General features: G+C 56.6%; 1 protein-coding gene across 1 annotated transcript in view; it reads left to right on the top strand.

Annotated features, from left to right (window-relative positions):
- Positions 1 to 3195: 3195 nt before the first annotated feature.
- Positions 3196 to 18085, top strand: part of PARVB (parvin beta) — a 93289-nt gene continuing 78399 nt past the window's right edge. Inside the window, exon 1 of the mRNA XM_046012225.1 lies at positions 3196 to 3713. Coding sequence (XP_045868181.1) covers positions 3599 to 3713 — 115 coding nt within the window. The 5' untranslated portion in view covers positions 3196 to 3598. The remainder of the gene's footprint in view (positions 3714 to 18085) is intronic.

The raw sequence follows: 18085 nt of genomic DNA, 5'->3' as shown, positions 1-18085 counted from the left end.
CACCCGAGTGACTACCACCCAGGCCAACTCATGGACCATTTGCATCACTGGCCACTTCCTGGTGCCCATACCCAGGCAAGATCCTCTCCTGTGGGGGGAAGCCGCTCTCAGCATAGGAAGGAGGTCACCTGTTTTTGAACTTCAAACACGTGGATGGACCCCGTGTGTACTCTGGCCTCTCCACGTGACATTTTTAAGATAACGTCCCCTCGGTCATTCTTTTTGATAGCTCAGTAGTATTGCATCGTACAAACATACCAACCACTTTCTGCATTCTCCTAACTTGTTACGTTTAAGCCTCTTTGTTGTTAGGACAGATTACATCTGCGTGCGTTGCCCAGCGTGCCTGTCCCTTTACAGGAAAGATAGCAAGATCGGCAGGAATGTGCGTGATTGGGTTGATCGAGAGCACGCAGCGTGGGGCTCAGTATGCAGCCAGGAATTACGGCCCGCACTCGTGAGATGTTTGTTCCTTGCCCTTCGTTAAGCGTATAAGGAACTGGCCTTTTTGGAAGCCACACTTCAAACTCAAAATCAAATGATTTTCTTCTATAGAGGCAGCTGCCCATAATCTGATTTTCCTAATTATTCCCCAATGTAAAGTGTACCAGAGCGACGGTGGGGGCTATCCTTCCGTAACGTGCTAAGACGTGGAAGGTGGAATTGATGAGGACAGGAGCGAAGGTCACACTTCAGCTTCTTGTTAAATTCTCTTTTTAATTAAAAACCAACACTTTCTAATCTTCAAGTGAATATTGATGTTTGCTGCTCTATAAACCGATTTGGAAAGTCGTTTTGGTTAGACGACCGCGGAGGGGATGCTGTATAAAATCCCCAAGAGCCAGGCCAGGAAGCGAGGAGAATTTGGGTTGGTTGGGGAGGCGTTGTATCATTGTCCCTCCTCCATCCAGCCCAGAAAAAAAATATAAATTAGTCCACAGCCATCAAGTCAGTGTCTGACCTGCTGTCTGAGACGCACACGAGATGAGCCATTGCAACTCACACAGTAATTTAAGATAATCTTCAAAGCTGCCTTTAATAAGACATCATCCCCTTCTCCAGCCCAGAACATGCGAGGGACAAACAGCGTCTGTGAATCACACATCGTCGCTCTGCAGAAAAGGGAGTGATTATAAACTTAACCGAGAAGTCGTTGCATGATTTCTACAGCATGCCAGGAACCCCACGATCACGTAAGGCCCAGCGGAGTTCCTCGAGGAGCTAGGAAATCACTTGGTTGTCGTGAGTAGTCCTGCTTGAAACAGGTGGGCATCGTCAGGCTCAGGTGTGTTCAGAGAAATTTGCTCATAGTGTAATGATATTTTTAAAAGTAGGATTCCAAAAAAAAAAAAAAAGTAGAATTCCGCACGTCTCTGTGCTGTTCATAGGAGCAGTTAAAAAGGGAAGATTGTACGTTCTGTGCATTTGCTGGAAAGCTGGACGTGCTGATGAACTATTCAAACAACTGATTACTGATGGGGACGGGCACAGGACTGTCCCTCTGCTGCCAGTTCTGGGGGCCCAGGAGCATGGCTCTGCTCTGTTTTCCTTCCCACGTTACCTTTCCGCTCCCCCCCGCCCCCACCCCGGGGCCGGGGCTGTGCTGAGGCAGCAGGAGGGAGAGGGTGTCTGTGGGCCTCCCAAGGCAGTGTGGGATATATCACGTGTGCCGTTCTTTAAACTGTCGGTTCTGTGCATCAGCTTCTCAAAGGGGCCGGAGACCCCCGCCCTCAATGACAGCATCCCCCCAGGATTCAGAGCACCGTCTAGCCGAACTGTGCCACTGGGATGTCAATAAGCCAGTTCGCAACCTTTCTGTGTTTCCCCCAGTCTGGCTAGAGACACCCTCAGTGGGGCCTTCCAAAGCCTCAGAGACCTCTGGCCCTCCGCTGTCCCTTGACCCCGGCATCCAAATATTTTCCAAATGTCGTGGTTTGCAACCCTCAAAGCTCACTGTTGTCTGTCCCTTCCCTCTGGTACCACTTTGGTACTTGGCCTTGGAGACTCAGGGCTGGCCTGTTTCAGGAGCTTCTGAATTGCTCTGTGGCCCTGGCTTTTGCTTCCATCCACCCTCGGCATTAATCCAACCGGTCAGGCCTCTGTTCAGACCCTCTCAGAGCCTTGGGGCTCTCAGAATGGGGCATGATCTTGTTCTTCCCCACCCCAAATGCTCAAACCACGCCAGCCATGTGCCTTTTTTCTTGTCACTTCACACCCCTAGGTGCCTGTCTTTACTCAGCGTTCTCTCCCCATCCCTCTCCCCTCTGTCTGCTGAGTCTTCTCTCCCTTCACTGCACAAAGGCCGAGAGTGATTTTACCCCACCCCAGGTCAGATGGCCCTACCCCTGCAAGCCTCCCCCACCTCACTGGGTTCCTAACTGCATGCCCGTGGGTCCTGCGTCACTGCAGGTTGCGTGTGCTGTCCTGGAGGATAGTCTTTGTCCCTGTGGTCTGTGCACCCCCAGTGGGAAGACGGGGTTTGGCACTCACTGGACGACACCGACCTTTGCTGAACGGTGCGGAAGGAGTTAGTGTGGCGGGCACTGAGCGGACACGGAGGAGAACGTTCACCCTTGAGCCACATTTGGGATCCAGACTCTCCTGCCCTTCCCAGGGGACCCTCAGTCTCAGCCTGACCTCACCCCTCAGCCCTGGCCCAGCGGGAAACAGCCTTAATTCTTCTGACTCGTAGTCTGGGGCTCCTTCCACTTGCGTCTCCCGGGATCTGTTCACCTCCCTCCCAAGTCACCCAGGGCCTGGAACTGGTACCGCAGGCTCCCGCCTTACTCCTCCACCCATGGTCCTGGTCTCTGCCATAGTCAAATAGGCAGACCCAAATCTGATTGCATCATCCCAACCCGAAAATCCTTTCTCCGCTCGGCTTCCAGCATTTACAAGGCCGGGCTGGCCCTCTTTACCCTTCTGCCCTCCCTGGAGCCTGGTCCCTGTCCCCTCTGGTTGCCCTCTTCTCTCTGCCTGGACACCTGCCCCTGAATCCAGGCCAGCCCGAACTCCTGGGCCTTCACGTCGACTCTTGGGAAAAACCCTGAGCTCCCCTGGGACCGGGCAAGGTGTTCGGAGGGCGCCCAGGAGCCGGCGGGGCCCATCACACCGCCGATTCTTAACGGCGGGGACCGTTCGCGGGGGTTTCCCCGGTCCCAGGCCCGGTACTGGGCAGAAGCTCAACAAGTGAAATGACCCATCCCTGCGGTTCTTTGACGCACGTCGTCGCGCTCCTCGCAGGAGCCTTGGCACCAACACCCGAGCACGCGGGCGCAGGGCTCAAACGTGTAGGACGAAAGGTCGCAGGGAGCCCGGGGGAGGGACGGTCCCACGCGGCCCTCGGGACCGAGCCCCTTCTCTTCTCGGGGTCGGGAGCGGACGCGCGGTCCCGGGGGGCTGGAAGGGGCAGAGCCGGGACAGCGCGGACCTCGGCGGCGGCGGCTCCAGGGCCGGGGGCGGGCGCGGGGCGGGGGCGGGCGCTGGGGCCGCGCCCTGCGGGCCCCTCCCCGGGCGGCCGAGCGGGCGGCGGCGGCGGCGGCGGCGACCCGAGCGGCTCCCACACGCGCTGCGTCCGCCGTTGTCCCCCGCGCAGCCCATGTCCTCCGCGCCGCTGCGCTCGCCCACCCCGCGGCCCCACAGGATGAAGAAGGACGAGTCGTTCCTGGGCAAGCTCGGCGGCACGCTGGCGAGGAAGAAGAAGACCAAGGAGGGTGAGTGCGCCGGCCGCCGGCCTGCAGCCGCGCAGGCGTCCCCGAGCCCCGCCGGGGCCACGCGTCCCCGCGCGCAGGCGTCCCCGCGCCCCTTTGGGGTGGCTCCCCGCCCCGCGCCCGCGGCCCCCGCGGCCCCGCCCCCTCCGGGCCCCGCGCGCGCGCGTCCCCGAGCTCTGCCGGGACCACGCGTCCCCGCCCGGCCTCGCCGGTGACTCCCCGGCTTGCGTGCTCGGGTCCCCGCCACCCCCACCCCCGCCGACCCCGCGCGGCGCGCCGCCGTGACCTTCGGGAGCGCCCTTGACCCTCGCTCCTTCCTCCTGCCTGGACCTTTAAACACTGGCGGGGAGTCTTCGCGGCCCGGCCGCCCCCTCCCCGGCGGTTTGCAGATGGCCGCTGGTGCGGAAGGGGGACCTGGAGCGAGAGCCCGGGTCCCCCTCTCCCGCGCTCCCGCCTGCCGGAGTCGCTGTTGGCTTAGCCCGGCTCCAGAGCAGCCCCGCCTGCGGGCCCACTGCCCTCAGCCCTGCGGGTGACCCTCCTCGCGTTGAGCATTATCTGGCCACTTCGGGCGGGCTGGGCACGGGCCAGGGGCCGGGTTGGTGTTTTGGGGGCGGGAGCCCCTGCCGGGGACGCGGCCCTCGCCCTGGAGCCGGGAGGAAGGAAAGGGGCGCAGCGTGTGCAGGCCACAGGCCGGGGTGGGGCGGGGGTGCCGTGACCGAGGGCGGCAGAGCTCCCCTCCCACTTCTGTGCTTGGGAAAATCTTTCTAAAAAACTACCTGCCTCCTTTCACAGTTTTAAAGTTTTCTCAGAGTTGCAAGGCCCGGACCTTCCGCAGGCCTGTGTGTGTTTTAAATACTCCGCTGTGGACTGCATTCCTGAATTTTCCCTTTGTTCCAGCCGGGAGATTCCTCCCCTGGGGCAGATTCCGGATGGGTCTGGGTGAGTTGTGCTTGGGAGGAAGGAGCGGCGGAAGAGGCCGCCGAGATAAGGCAGGTGGGGGAGAAGGCTGGCTTCAGGCCGGTGTCCCGGGAAGAAAGGGCAGGGAGAGGGATGTGTGAACTGGTTTCCTGAAACCACGGAGGCTGACACGTCCCAGAAAGTCTCCTGGTAGCTCCAGGTTGAGTGAACCCCAAGGACGCATACCCGCGGGGACACCCGACCTCCATTCATCTCTCCAAGAGACCTATGAGTTCTAGGGCCGTGGGTGAAGTGCATACCCCCACGCATTCCCCTCGGGGACTTTTATGGCTGGGGGGGGGGGTGTACCCTGGCATCTCCCATCTGGGAAGCTTTTACCAAATGACTTGATTCCGTTCCCTGTGGGTAGGGCCTTGTCACCCTTTTGGGGCTTCCAGACATCCGGGAACAAATTGGCCATTCCTCTCTGACAAGCCTTACCTTACGATTTAAGGGCCCAAACTGGCTTATATTTGTTTCCTATCAAATGATAAATGACAGTCACTCTTCTGTGTCATTCCTGCCGCCTCGGTGCTGTGTGTCCTCAGCTATCGCGATGTGGCCCTCACTACAAGTCATTTCAGGTCCCCTTGGGGACTTGGAACAATCACAGTCAGAAATGCCGCTTCCCTGTCCCAGTTTGTTCGGCCTGGGGAGTACGGATGCAGGCCAGGCTCCGGCCTTCCGGAACGGGGCGGCGGCTGTGACGAGCGCCTGGACCAGAACACGGAGATACCGAGCGCTCTGAGGAACGTGCGGAAGCGTAGGCCGGTCGAGAAGGGTCCAGAGCAGGTCACGCTTGGGTTGGGATCAGAAGGAACTGGTGAAAGAAATTTGTCACTGGCTAGCAAGGCAGCGGAATGTTCTGGACTGTCACGGCTTTTTATGGGTGCCGTTTGTGCCCTTGGAATACGAAGAACGCGAGCCTGAGTAACAGGCCGGGCGCACAGGGAAATGCTTCTTGTCTTTGCTTCCAGGAGCTCGTGTGTGTCTGGTGCGTTGTGGGCCAGTCTGGTCTGACTAGTGCACTGGGAATCCCGGTACCAGAGCATCCCGTGACGAGCAGCGGGGAGGTGAAGGCAGCAGAAGGGCCCAGATGCTGGCGGTAGTGCTGTTGTTGCTTTTGTGCATGAGTTAGCTGGCTCCCCACGCCTCGGTTCTCAAAGTTCGGGCGCCTGGCCTGCTTGGGGTTCCCCCATATAAACAGAAGGCCGAGAAACCCTAATTGGGCTCAGATGCGGGAATGGGGTGGGGGTTTTGAGGCTGGGCTGGGAAGGGCTTCAGGCCAGGCTTCTGGGAAGTGGGCAGCAGAGAGGCAGAGGCTGGCTCATGAGGTCCCGAATAACGGAGAGTTGTCAGCCCTCCGGCAGGCCTTGCTGCCTTGGCGGCCTGCCCGCCTGAGCTCTGTGCTCTTGGCGCCGTCTGTGAGGCGGGGCGGGGCCGGCCCGTGGGCTGACACGCATCTGCCTGCCATCGAACCATCAGGAAGAGGGTGGGTGCTCAGAGGTCACTGGGTGCTGTCAGGTGCCGGCCGGTTTCGTTTTCCTTTTTGTTAGAAAGTTGACGGTGCGTTGGGGAGCCTGGGCCGTGGCGAAGCCCCTGTCAGGGAGGGTGTGAAGGTTCAGGGAGGTCAGGGATTCGGGGAGCCTGTGGGCCTTGGACTCCACCCGGATCGGCGGAACTCGTGGTTGTTACAAGGCGCGGGGGGACACGTGGGGTGAACGTCCCGTCATCTTCAGGCGAGAGCGTTTTAGGAAACGCGTTGACCTGGGGTTTGGAGGAACCAATGCAGGAAGCGCGCGTGGCTGAACTTGGCGGCGTGATTCAGGCTGACGGGCTCCGGGAGGGAACCACTTCGGGTCACATGGTGGCCTGCTTCAGAAAACAGAACTGTGACTAAGTGCGGATGTCGGAAAAGGGTGGGAAGAACGCTTACCAAGCCCACCGCCCCCAGAAGGCCCGGGGACTTCGTGGAACAACTTACTAGAAGCTGGTTTGGACAGACTCCTCTCACCAGGTCCCCCTCGTGACCTCGGATGGAAGGCCCCAGAGACCCAGCGGGCCTGGAGGTGGGGCCAGGGGCACCCCAGGGCTGCAGCTGCCCTGTCAAGTCTCCCTAGAGGGGTGTAACCAGCTCCGGGGCCAGGCTGGCCCTGGATGGAGGGGGCCCTGTGGGGGGGGTCCCCCATCCTCTGCACTGAGGACCTGCTCTCATCCCAGACACCAGCGACCAGAGCCCAGCCTGGAGGCTCTGTCCCTCCTTTGCTCCGAGGAAGGAAACGTTTAGGAAGTTCCTGTTCTCTGACTGTTTTTTTATTTGTGTCTGTAAATGTCCTTGCTTTGTTTTGTTTAGATTTATGTATTTATTTGAGAGAGAGATCACGAGCAGGGTGAGAGCTAGAGGGAGAAGCAGATTCCAGCTGAGCAGGGAGCCCGATGCGGGACTTGTCCCAGGATCCCAGGATCATGACCTGAGCCGAAGGCAGACACGTAAGCAGCTGAGCCCCCCAGGCGCCCTGAAAATGTCTTTTTCTCGAGCAGACTTAGTTTCCCGTTCCCTGATGACTTGCAGACCTCCAGCATCTCTTCGTGCGCGTGCGTGCCGTCGGTGCGTCCCCTTTGGTGAGGTGCTGCGTGTTCACGTCTTTGGCTCGTTTTTATTTTTTTATTTTTTTTTAAGATTTTTTATTTTATTTATTTGACAGAGAGAGAGAGATCACAAGTAGGCAGAGAGCAGGCAGAGAGAGAGGAGGAAGCAGGCTCCCCGCTGAGCAGAGAGCCCGATGCGGGGCTCGATCCCAGGACCCTGGGATCACGACCTGAGCCGAAGGCAGAGGCTTACACCCACTGAGCTCCCCAGGTGCCCCAATTTGGCTCGTTTTTAAATCACAGTTGTTTGATGTCTTAGTGTTGGATTTTACAAGTTCCGTGTCACTTAGTTGCAGATTCTTTCCCCGACGAGCCTTCCGCAGGGCCTTGCTCGCGGTCTGTGGCTGGTCTCTGCTTCTCTCCCGGGTCATCTTCCAAGCGTTGGGTGCAGAAGCACTGATCAATGAGCCCAGTATTTGTGGTGCCCTTCCTGGGGATCTGCGCTCAAGGGATCACGGGGCGACCGTGACCTTGCCCCGTGGGTTGAAATGATTATGCTTCTTTTCTTCAATAGCGCGCGGGAGAGAATATTCTCTGCACCATCCCCGTCAAGCCCTGTGATCACGGTGACTTTTACAGAGCCATCTGCTGTGTGGACGCTGCGTGGAGCCCCGCGCAGCCCACTTGAACGCCGCTCCGTAATCACGGGACCCGACGCAGTAGTACCTGCACGGAGATGTTGTGGTTGAGTCCTGCGACACGGACACTCTTAACTAACGGCGAAGTCTACGCAGGGGAGACTTGGTACTTTGTACTTGAGAGAACCCAACTGGAGCCCGTAGGCACTTCACTGGTTGAAACCGGTGGCTCTCAGCTGGGGCTGATTCTGCCCCCAGGGGACGTTGGTGGGGAATGCTGTGGGCATCCCCTAACATCGTTGATAAGAATGGCAGCATGGACAAGTGGCTGCTCCCTTCCTGGGCAGTCTCCGGAACTCCAGGGGAAGGCCGAGGAGCCCTCGGGGGTGGGGAAGTTACTCCGGGACCCCAGGCCCTGGGGCTCAGCATCTGGGCTCTCTGTTCGGTTCTTCGAAGGGAGAGGGCCTGGGCACTGTCACGGCTTCCTGGTGAGCAGGTTCAATCCTGAGGGGAGCAGATTCTTAGAGATGGGCGAGAGCTGCTACCTAGAAGATACAAGGTTTTGAGTTTTCCACGGAAGCTCAGAGGAAATGTGGCCAGAACGCCCCAAAAGGGGAGGTGAAGGCTGCTCCTCCCTTCCAGGACAGCAGAGGGAGGGGGTACCCGGACCTGGGGTCTAAGGACGCGGGTGGAGGAGTCTCTGTGCCCTCCCCTGGAAGGCGGGGAGCTGGTGGCCGGGCAGGGATGATGTCCTCAGAGCTGGTGACTGTGACCTGGGGGGGACACAACCTGACCGTGGTTCTGCGTTCCAGCTGGAGGAGGGGGTCCCTGGTTGCATGTAAAGGATGGCTGGGAAAGAGCCAGAGGAGGGGGTCGAGTATGGGGCTCCCCTCCCCGGGCGCTGGAGGAGACTCCTCTAGTCCCTTTTCGAGAAGGGCAGGCAGTTGGTGGCGGCTGGGCTTGGTGTGGTGTGTGGGTCATGGTCAGCCGCGATGGATGTTCCTTTAGAAGGTCTGGAGGCCGCAGTGGGTGCTGTGGGCGCAGTGGGCGGGAGCGGGCCACCGTGAAGAAGCGGGGGCAGGCAGATGCAGACGGGCTTCCCCCAGGCAGTGCCACGGCTCCCCCCGGGGACCGTGCGGAGGGAGCCCCTGTGGCATGGCCCCTCCCCTCTAAGAATGAAGACACTTCGCAGGAACACAGAGTAGCTGAGGCCGCCTTCTCTGCCCAGGACCCAGCTCCCATGCCTTGCAAGGCATCCCCGGTGCCCGGCCCACGCACCTGGGCCTGTCCGTGGTAGTCTGCATCCGGTCCGGGACATTGTGCCAACTGGGACATGACTTCTCCGTGCTTTTACAGCAGATCTCAACTGCCCTCTGGTTTACCTTTAAAAAATAAAAACGGAATAGTGCCTTTCTTTGTGGCAACACACAGGAAAAGGATTTGTAATGAGTTTGGTCTCTCTGGGCAGGGACATAGGGCTCTTGGAATTCCTTGCCGTTTCCGGGCGCTCATGTGATCGCCTTGGCTGGGACCCTTGGAACATTGAGTGCAGGTCATGTTTAAGGTCAGTCGGCCTCTTCATCTGTGAGAAGGCAAAGAGTGGCTGGTGAGCTCGGGGAGGGATGTGAGTAGGTGAGGACCAGGGCCACGTACGTGGTGAGTTCTGGAATGGTCTGTTGTAAGAGAAGCCCGTGTAAGTCCTGTTTGGATTCATTGGGCCCGTGAGGTTCTCCGCAGAGCCTGTCATGGAGGAGAGAAGCCGGGAACCGGTCCCTTTCCCGAGACCCAAATGCCTCTTCCTGGAGCTGCTTCTGACCGCGGAGGGGGCAGCTCGCTGTGGGGCAGGAAATGCACCGTCTCTGCTCACCTCCTGGATTGCAGCGTATTCCTTGGGGGCGGTGGGGTGGAAATCACTGGAAACCACGGTTCTGCTTTTCCTCTGTCTGGCGGAGAGGAAGTGGCGTTCAGGGGGAGCTTTGTGACGTTTCCTTTGAGTATTACCCTGATGGCGGTCTTCAAACCCAGCCTGCTGCCTGTTTGTTCCATGGATGTTTGGTGGCGGGGGAAGGGGGGGACATTTACAAGAGAAACACACGAGGGCACATCAACTTGTACCAAATGGGGCTTTTGTTCTTGGTGGCCCACCAGAGCCCCTTGGCATCTTTGCTTTGGTAAGAAGGGGAAACTAGGGCGCCTGGGTGGCTCAGTGGGTTAAAGCCTCTGCCTTCGGCTCAGGTCATGATCTCAGGGTCCTGGGATCGAGGCCCGCATCGGGCTCTCTGCTCAGCAGGGAGCCTGCTTCCTTCTCCCTCTCTGCCTACTTGTGATTTCTCTCCTTCTGTCAAATAAATAAATAAAACCTTTTTTAAAAAAAAGAAAAGAAAAGAAAGGGAAACTGATTCCGGGCGCAGAGCCGTGACTCTGACGTCCCCTACCTTTCTGTCCTGAGACGGCCTCTTTAAGAGCAGCGAACTCTGTGCGGTTCTCCTAGCATCTTGGCTGTCCCTGTGTGGTCCCCTAGGAGTCGAGTCGCCCTGGCAACCCCACGCTCATTAGCCGAGCTCTGCTTTGAATTCCTGTCTCTGCTTCCTGGAATGAATATTTATCGCACGTCCCGAAGTGAGCTTACCAGCCCGCTCCCTGTCCAGTCGTCAGAATAATTAAGGGATGTTTATAAGATCTAAGTGGGTAAGCGCGTGCTGGGAGCGGTTTTCAAGTGCTCCGTGCGATTGATTTCCACCTGCTGCGGTCGGCACAGGGCAGGTAACATTACCTACCGATTCTCTGGTTTTCAAGTAGGCGGTTCTATCACATAAAACACGTGCCCTAAGGAAGCCTGTTTTCTCTTTGCCTCCGCTGTACACCTTTTAGGTTTCAGATGCAAAATCGCTTTACTTCCTAGGGAGCGTATTTGCTATCTGTTATAGTACGTGGGGCTGAAGGACAGGTTATGAGCCGAGGGGCCCGCTGCAAACGGGTTGGCGCAGTGCGGTGAATCTCCTTCTCTGCACTAATTGCTATGGGAGTGAAGAGCGTACCATGCAACGCACTCCATTCTAGAAGTTTCTGGGAGCTTTTGCATCCTTGAGACTCTTCTTGGTGACACGTGCTCAGACGAGAGCTGCTTTCTCGTTCTAACAGAGCCGCAGTTTCTAGCATCGTCTGCTGGGCTCCCAGCCCCTGGGAGTCACGGGATGGGTCCGGGGAAGCAGGGGGAATCCTTGATTTTTCTACCTGCTGTGAGAGTCGGGGCTGCGGGAACCCCTTTGAGGCTCCATGGATGCCTCTCTTGCTCATTCGTGAGGTGGAGAAGCGGGGAGGTGGGTAAGTGGCTCCGTGCTTCCCAGTTGGTGTGTCCTCGCTGTTCCCCAGAAAGGCAGCGTGTTCCATGGGGAGGCTGTGGGCGGGGGGCCCAGCCGGCGGTCGGCTCGCCTTCTTGCCGGTCGGGTCCTGCTGCGTCATCCCCGAGCCCCTTTCCCCATGGGACTCGCATGGAGCCCGGTGGTGCTCCCCCTCAGGCGCTGCGAGGGCACCTGCGCTGAAGGAAGAGAAGCCCTGCCAGCGATTTGGGGGAGAGCTCAGGCAGTGACGATGTTGGCAAGTAGGCCATTGGCACGGACACCAGAGCTGCTCGGCTGGTGTCAGAGCAGGGGTGGCAGGGCGGCTTCCCCTTGAGAACAGGCTCAGCTGGGTTTGGGATGACTGCGTGCCCCTGTGTTAAGAAGGAGCCCGAGGCTGCGTCTGGGCTTCACGGGGAAAGAACGCGGATTCTGACGACCCCGTTTCAACTGCTGCTGCTTTCTCATTGTGTTCCAGGAAGCAGCTAGGTGGCTGCTGGTAACAAAGTTACATAAGTTCTTTAAAAACAGGCATTTGGGGCCGCCTGGATGGCTCAGTGGCTTAAAGCCTCTGCCTTCTGCTCAGGTGGTGATCTCAGGCTCCTGGGATTGAGCCCTGTGTCGGGCTCTCTGCTCAGCGGGGAGCCTGCTTCCTCTTTTCTCTGCCTGCCTCTCTGCCTACTTGTGATCTGTGTCTGTCAAGTAAATAAATAAAATCTTTAAAAAAATTTTTTTAGGTTTTATTTATTTATTTAACACACACACACACACACACACACACACACACACACACACAGATCACAAGTAGGCAGAGAGGCAGGCAGAGAGAGAGGAAGGGAAGCAGGCCCCCTGCTGAGCAGAGAGCCCGATGTGGGGCTCGATTCCAGGACCCTGGGGTCATGACCTGAGCCGAAGGCAGAGGCTTAACCCACTGAGCCACCCAGGCACCCATGGGCCACCCATGGGTGCCAAGCTCATGGCTAAGCCGCATGGGGCCCTTGTGACGGTCCAGGCACGGCGCCCACGCCGCGTGCATGACCTCCTCTCAGGCTCACCCGAGGCAGGAAAGTGGGTGCTACGTGCTTGTTCCCATTTTGCGGATGAGCAGACAGGGGCGCAGAGAAGCGCGGACCCTTGCAGAGGTCACTCCGCCAGCCGGGGAGATTGAAGCCCCCCAGCAGCCGGGCTTGGGGGTGCACAGCCTTGCAAACCGGAGAGCTGATTTACTTATGAGTGATCGTCCCAGCTGGTTTGCGGTAAAGCTGCTTACTTCTCTGCCACTGGCGATGCGCTCGGCCACAGGGGCAGGAAGGTGCTCCCGAGAAGACAGATGAGATCCATTCTGTGCTGCATGGACTCGTTGGCCTTTACAGACAGAAGACAGACCCCCGGAGACTGCAGCCCAGATCCTCGCTCACTCCATCTCCTGCCCCACCATCAGCCAGCCCCGCGCTCCCCATCTGCCTTGGCTGGGGCCCTCACAAACGCTGTCCCTCTGCGCCCGAGCCCTTTTGCCCTCCGGCTTTATGTTGATCCAACAGGTGGGGGCCCCTCTCTGCCCCCCGGGGATTGCCACGTCCTGTATGCACCTGCGCGGGTTGTTGGCTCAGTGCCCAGTGATGATAAATGATCTGTGGCCATGGAAGGTGGTCTTCGTGTGTTTGCTGAGTAAGCAGGAAGCTGTCTCGGTGGCGGTTAGGGTCGTGGATCTCGGGGCCCAACTTCCAGGGATTGAACGGATCTTGCTGTGCTTGCGGCTTTGGCCTTGGGGAAGTACTTCCCTACCCTGTGCCTCGGTTTCCTCTTCTGTAAAGAGTACTTAACCCTAGGGTTGTTGGGGGATTACGTGAGTTACTAAACGCAGTGATGTAATTCAAACTGGGCCCAGTCATGCTGCGGAGTGGGAGAAAGTCTTCACGGATTCTGGTAGCCGTTCTCCGATCACCAGCTGTAGCTCCGACATCAGTCCCGATGTGGGGGTTCTTACCAGCTGGGTGGCCTATAATTCAGCTTCATTCTGACAGCGTCCACTGGGAGACAGTGTCGGGCCCACGGGTTAGGGGCCCAGCCCTACAAGACTGCCCGCCACCCTTCAGACACAAGTTGAAAGTCCGGGTCCTCACCCGTGCTGCTGACCGCCGGTTACAAGTCAGAGGCTCCCCTGACCCTGTCCTCGGGGTCCATGAATTAATTCGCTAGCGTGGTTCACAGAGGTCAGGGAAGCCTTTCGCTCGTCATCTCTCCAGCTCCCATGCCAGGGTGCACTCAGGAGCAGCCTCACGGAAGAGAGGCAGGGGGCGCAGTGTGGGGAGGGGGTAGGGATAGGGGTGGGAAGGGTTGAAGGGTTCCAACTCTCTAAGCCCAGAGTTGGTTCCCCTGGCAACCAGCCCTTTCCTGAGGTGACTGTCTCTCTCACCGCTTAGGAAATTGCTAGTGTTTTAGGAACTCTGGGCCAGGAACTGGGATGAAGACCAAACATACATGTTTCTTACTGTAACTCCCAGTTCTCACAATTCCTGAAACACATGTCTGAGAAAGGACTGGCGTCCACGATTTGTAAAGAACTCCCACAGCTTGGTGATTAAAAAAAAAAAAAAAACAAAACCCCATAAAAGAACAGATAAAAGGTCTAGACAGACGTTCCACCAAAGATGTACGGATGGCCAGTGTGCCTCTAGAAAGGCATCCTTAGTTATCCAGGAAATGAGCCACAGAGAGGAGAACCAGATCCACTCCACACCCACCAGGACAGCTGACATGGTCACCTGTGCCTTGGTGGGGATGTGGGGCCGCTGGAGCTCTCAGTCGTTCCGGGGCTGGAACGGGGGTGCAAACTTCGGAAGTCAGTTTGGTCGTTTCGTTAGAAACTAAACATGCACCATTTCCCGCCCCCCCCCATGACTCAGCAGTTCCAATCTGAGATATGGACTCAAGAAATGGAAGCCTGTATCCGTGAGAAGGCCTGCACAAGAAGCTTCATAGCAGCTTTATTCATAACAGCTAAAGGCTGGAAGGACCTTGGATGGACCTCGGCTGTCCATCAGTGGGAGCATGGAGTCATGGACAGGGGGTTGTTCCTATGGCAGGAGACTGTGAGCCAATAGGAGGGGACGAAGTATGGTACGAAGTGATCACAGCAACACAGCGACCTGCAAAACCACTGTGCCTGGGAAAGACCCCACTGAGGACACCGTGCGGTGCCATTTCTGCGAAGTTCTCCAGTGGATAAACAAAGCGATGGTTGTCTCTGTGATGGGGATGGGGCTTGGCTAGGGATGCCCTCCATCCTGGTGGGAGTTTGAGATACACAGGCACGTGCACTTAAGAGTGTGTGTTTCGGGACGCCTGGGTGGCTCAGTCCTTTATGTGTCTGCCTTCGGCTCAGGTCATGATCCCGGGGTCCTAGGATCGAGTTCTGCATCGGACCCCTTGCTCAGCGGGGAGCCTGCATCTCCCTCTTCCTGCCGCTCCTCCTGCTTGTGCTCTCTTTCCCTTTCTCTGACAAATAAATAAAAAATCTTAAAAAAAAAAGCGTGTTTCATTGTATGCAAACCTTAACTCAAAAGAAAATGAGAACTATAAATAAAGACTGAACTCCAGTTCGTGATATGTGTGGTTAGAGGGAAGGGTATCCCTGTCTGCACCTCACTTTGAAATGTGTACAAGATAAGACAGTGCAGTAGGTCGATTAATGGCCCCCAAAGATGTCCACATCCGGGTACCTAGAACCTGTGACTCCATCTCCTTCCACAGTCAGAGGGACTTTGCTTATGTGATTAAGGAATTTGAGATGGGGACATTATCCCAGAGTGTCCAGGTAGACACAAGGTCCTTATAAGAGGGAGGGGAGTCAGTGTAAGGCAGAGATGTGTCAGTGGAGTGATGTGGGGCCGGAAGCCAAGGGCTGTGGCCACCTCTGGAAGCTGGAAAGCCAACAGATTCTCCTTACCCCTTCCAGAAGGAACGCGGCCCTGCCGACGCCTTGATTCTCGCCGTTTTGGCCCCCTGTAACTGTAAGATACTACATTTGTGTTGTTTCAAGGCACCACATTGGTGGTAACTTGTTAGGGCAGCGGGAGGAGAGGAATACAGATGGATTGCTGGGTAGAGAGAGGACGTGGATACATAATGCAACAGTTACAGGAAAGTGTTCGTGTGGACAGACAGATGTCAGTGTCAAGTTCTTTACGTGTTTCTATGTGTTTGGAAATATATATTTTTTAAAATTTATTTATTTGAGAGCCAGGGAGCAAGAGCAAGAGCCAGGGAGAGCACGAGCAGGAGGGAGGGGCAGAGGGAGAGGGGGAAGCAGGCTCCCCGCTGATCAGGGAGCCCGATGTGGGGCTCGATCCCTGGACCCCGGAATTATGACCTGAGTGGAAGGCGGATGCTTAACTGACTGGACGCCCAGGCTCCCCATTAGTTTGAAAATCCGGATAATACAATATTGGGGGAATTGCCCGGGCCAGGCACAGGAAGCAAGCCCTCCAGGGGTGTTAGCTATCCTTATGACCCCCACCGCCACTCCCCAGCTTGCCGTGTTGCCCATCACATACAGAAGACGGGCAGGGAAAGACCAGGGGACTCGCTGGTGGTAAATGGGCAGGACACTGAGAGGAGACAGGAACTTAGGTGAGGGGCTGGGAGCTCGGGACCTGGAAGCGCGTCCCTTACGGCGGTTGTAATTTCTGCCTGTCCCCTGCTCGGGTGTAGCCCGCAGGCATTTGCAGCCACACTGAAGACACGGTGCCCTGGGAGCTGTCATCTTCCAGCTTGGAGCTCTGCTGCTGCTTCTGAGAATGTCTGCACTTTGTTAGGGAAGAGTGTTTTAGTTAAGTCTAACTAGAAAACATATTATTAGTATAATGAGATTTTAATGATTTGAAATTTTGTTGGAGCAGCACGCAGAATTTCAATCTTATTGTGTGCAGCTGGGCTTTGCTTTTATTTTATTTTTTGCTGGGGCCTTATGGCACGTTTCTACAATTATTTAGTTTTTCTCTCTTAGAGCCCGGCTTTTAGGCTGCTCCTAATTTTCTTGCTTAGCAGATCCCTTGGAAAAAGAGAAAAAAAAAAGAATTTATCTTTTTGGTACACACTTAGCTGGCTTTGATCTGATCTAGGGTATGAGTGTTGTCCCCGAAGGAGATGTATGTGTGGAAGGGTTCTCTTGACGCTCGGCTCATGATTCAGAATCGCCAGGGAGCAGGAACAACCTAAATGCCCTTCAGCAGACGAACGCGTAGACACAATGTGGTGCGTCCGTACAGTGGAATACTATTCAGCAATAAAAAGGAATAAGGCATTGATAGTAGCCGCAACAGGGATGGGCCTTGACAACAGGACACAAAGGGCATGTGTTGTGTGAACCCACAGTTAGGAAGTGTACAGAATAGGCAAATCCACGGAGGAAAGTAGTAATTAGTGTTTGCAATGGGCTTGTCGGGGGTTGGGGGGGATGGGGCGTGTCTGCTAATGACAGTTCTGCTAGTGCACGGTGTCTCTCTGGGGTAGTGAAGGTGTTCCTGGTGATGGCTTCACCGCCGGCGAATATCCTGACACTCACTGAGTCGCACACTTGTCAAGGGCGGATTCCGTGGCGTGTGAATTCTGTGTCCTTCCGGCAGTTTGGAAAACCAGTGTGGGCTGGGAGCAGAGCCCGAGCTTGTCAGTTTCCCTTCACCTTGCGTCAGTGCCCTTGCGTATTTCCAAGGAGGGGTCTTTTCTTTTTAAGATTTTATTAATTTATTTGACAGACAGAGATCACAAGTGGGCAGAGAGGCAGGCAGAGAGAGAGGGAGGGGGAAGCAGGCTCCCCACTGAGCAGGGAGCCCGATGCGGGGCTCGATCCCAGGTCCCTGAGATCATGACCTGAGCTGAAGGCAGTGGCTTAACCCACTGAGCCACCCAGGTGCCCCCCAAGGTGAGGTCCTTAACCTGGGTGAGGATGGGTGATTTGGACAGATGTGGGCTGGTCGAGCCTTCCTCCTCATCGGCCTGTCCCTTTCTCTTCCCTGGTGGCCACTGTCCCCTTGTGTTTGCTCAGAGGGTCTCATCCTGTCACCAGGACAATGCTTCGGGGCAGGTATGGTGAGAACAGGGACCCCCAGCCATGGCGCGCACAGTCTCGCCTGACCTTGTGTGCTTAGGAGGGAGAATTTGATGAGGTTCTTTCGGGATCAGCCCATGGTCAAGAAGCTGAAAGCTGAGACTGTGTCTGTTAAACTTTAATTTGACTTTGACCCGTGGTAAGAAATGCATTTTACCCCGAAATGCCAGTTCAAGCCTCCATTTATTCATATCCATGAAATCATAGTTTTCCATAAATGAAACACATTGACCTTTTCTGTTCGATTCCGTTTCCTTTCATTAGAGAAATGCGCTGGTCACACTCAGCTGATTTTACGACCCACTGGGTCCAGATGATGGTTTCAGTTTGTTGCTCTGAGAGATGCAAGGAGGGAGCGAGGCGGTGGGTGTTCCAGGGCCCAAGGAGTTTGAGGACCGTGACCGCTGGGTCTGGTGTCCCATGCTCCAGCCTGGTTTTGCAGTCTCCTGTGTTCCTTGTGGTTCATTATCCTTCAGCTTCCCAGGTAGGGAGTCGCTCATCCTTGCATTGGAGGATTTTTTTCTCCTTGGTTAGATATATTCCTGGGTAGTTTATCCCTTTGGACGCTCTCGTACGTGGAAGTTGTCTGTGCCCGGAGTGCATCGAGCGGGCAGCCCAGTCACCCTGGTTCCTGGCTGGCGGAGCCTCTGTCAGTCGCCCGCTTGCTGGTTCTTGCCACCGTGCATGGCTTTTAGCTGGAGGGGAGGTCGCGCCCCCGCTGATGGGGGCGGGGAGGGGACTGGG

The sequence above is a fragment of the Meles meles genome, chromosome 7 (genome assembly GCF_922984935.1).
Source record: "Meles meles chromosome 7, mMelMel3.1 paternal haplotype, whole genome shotgun sequence".
Lineage (NCBI taxonomy): Eukaryota > Metazoa > Chordata > Mammalia > Carnivora > Mustelidae > Meles > Meles meles.
This window is presented reverse-complemented; position numbering and strand designations above follow the sequence as displayed.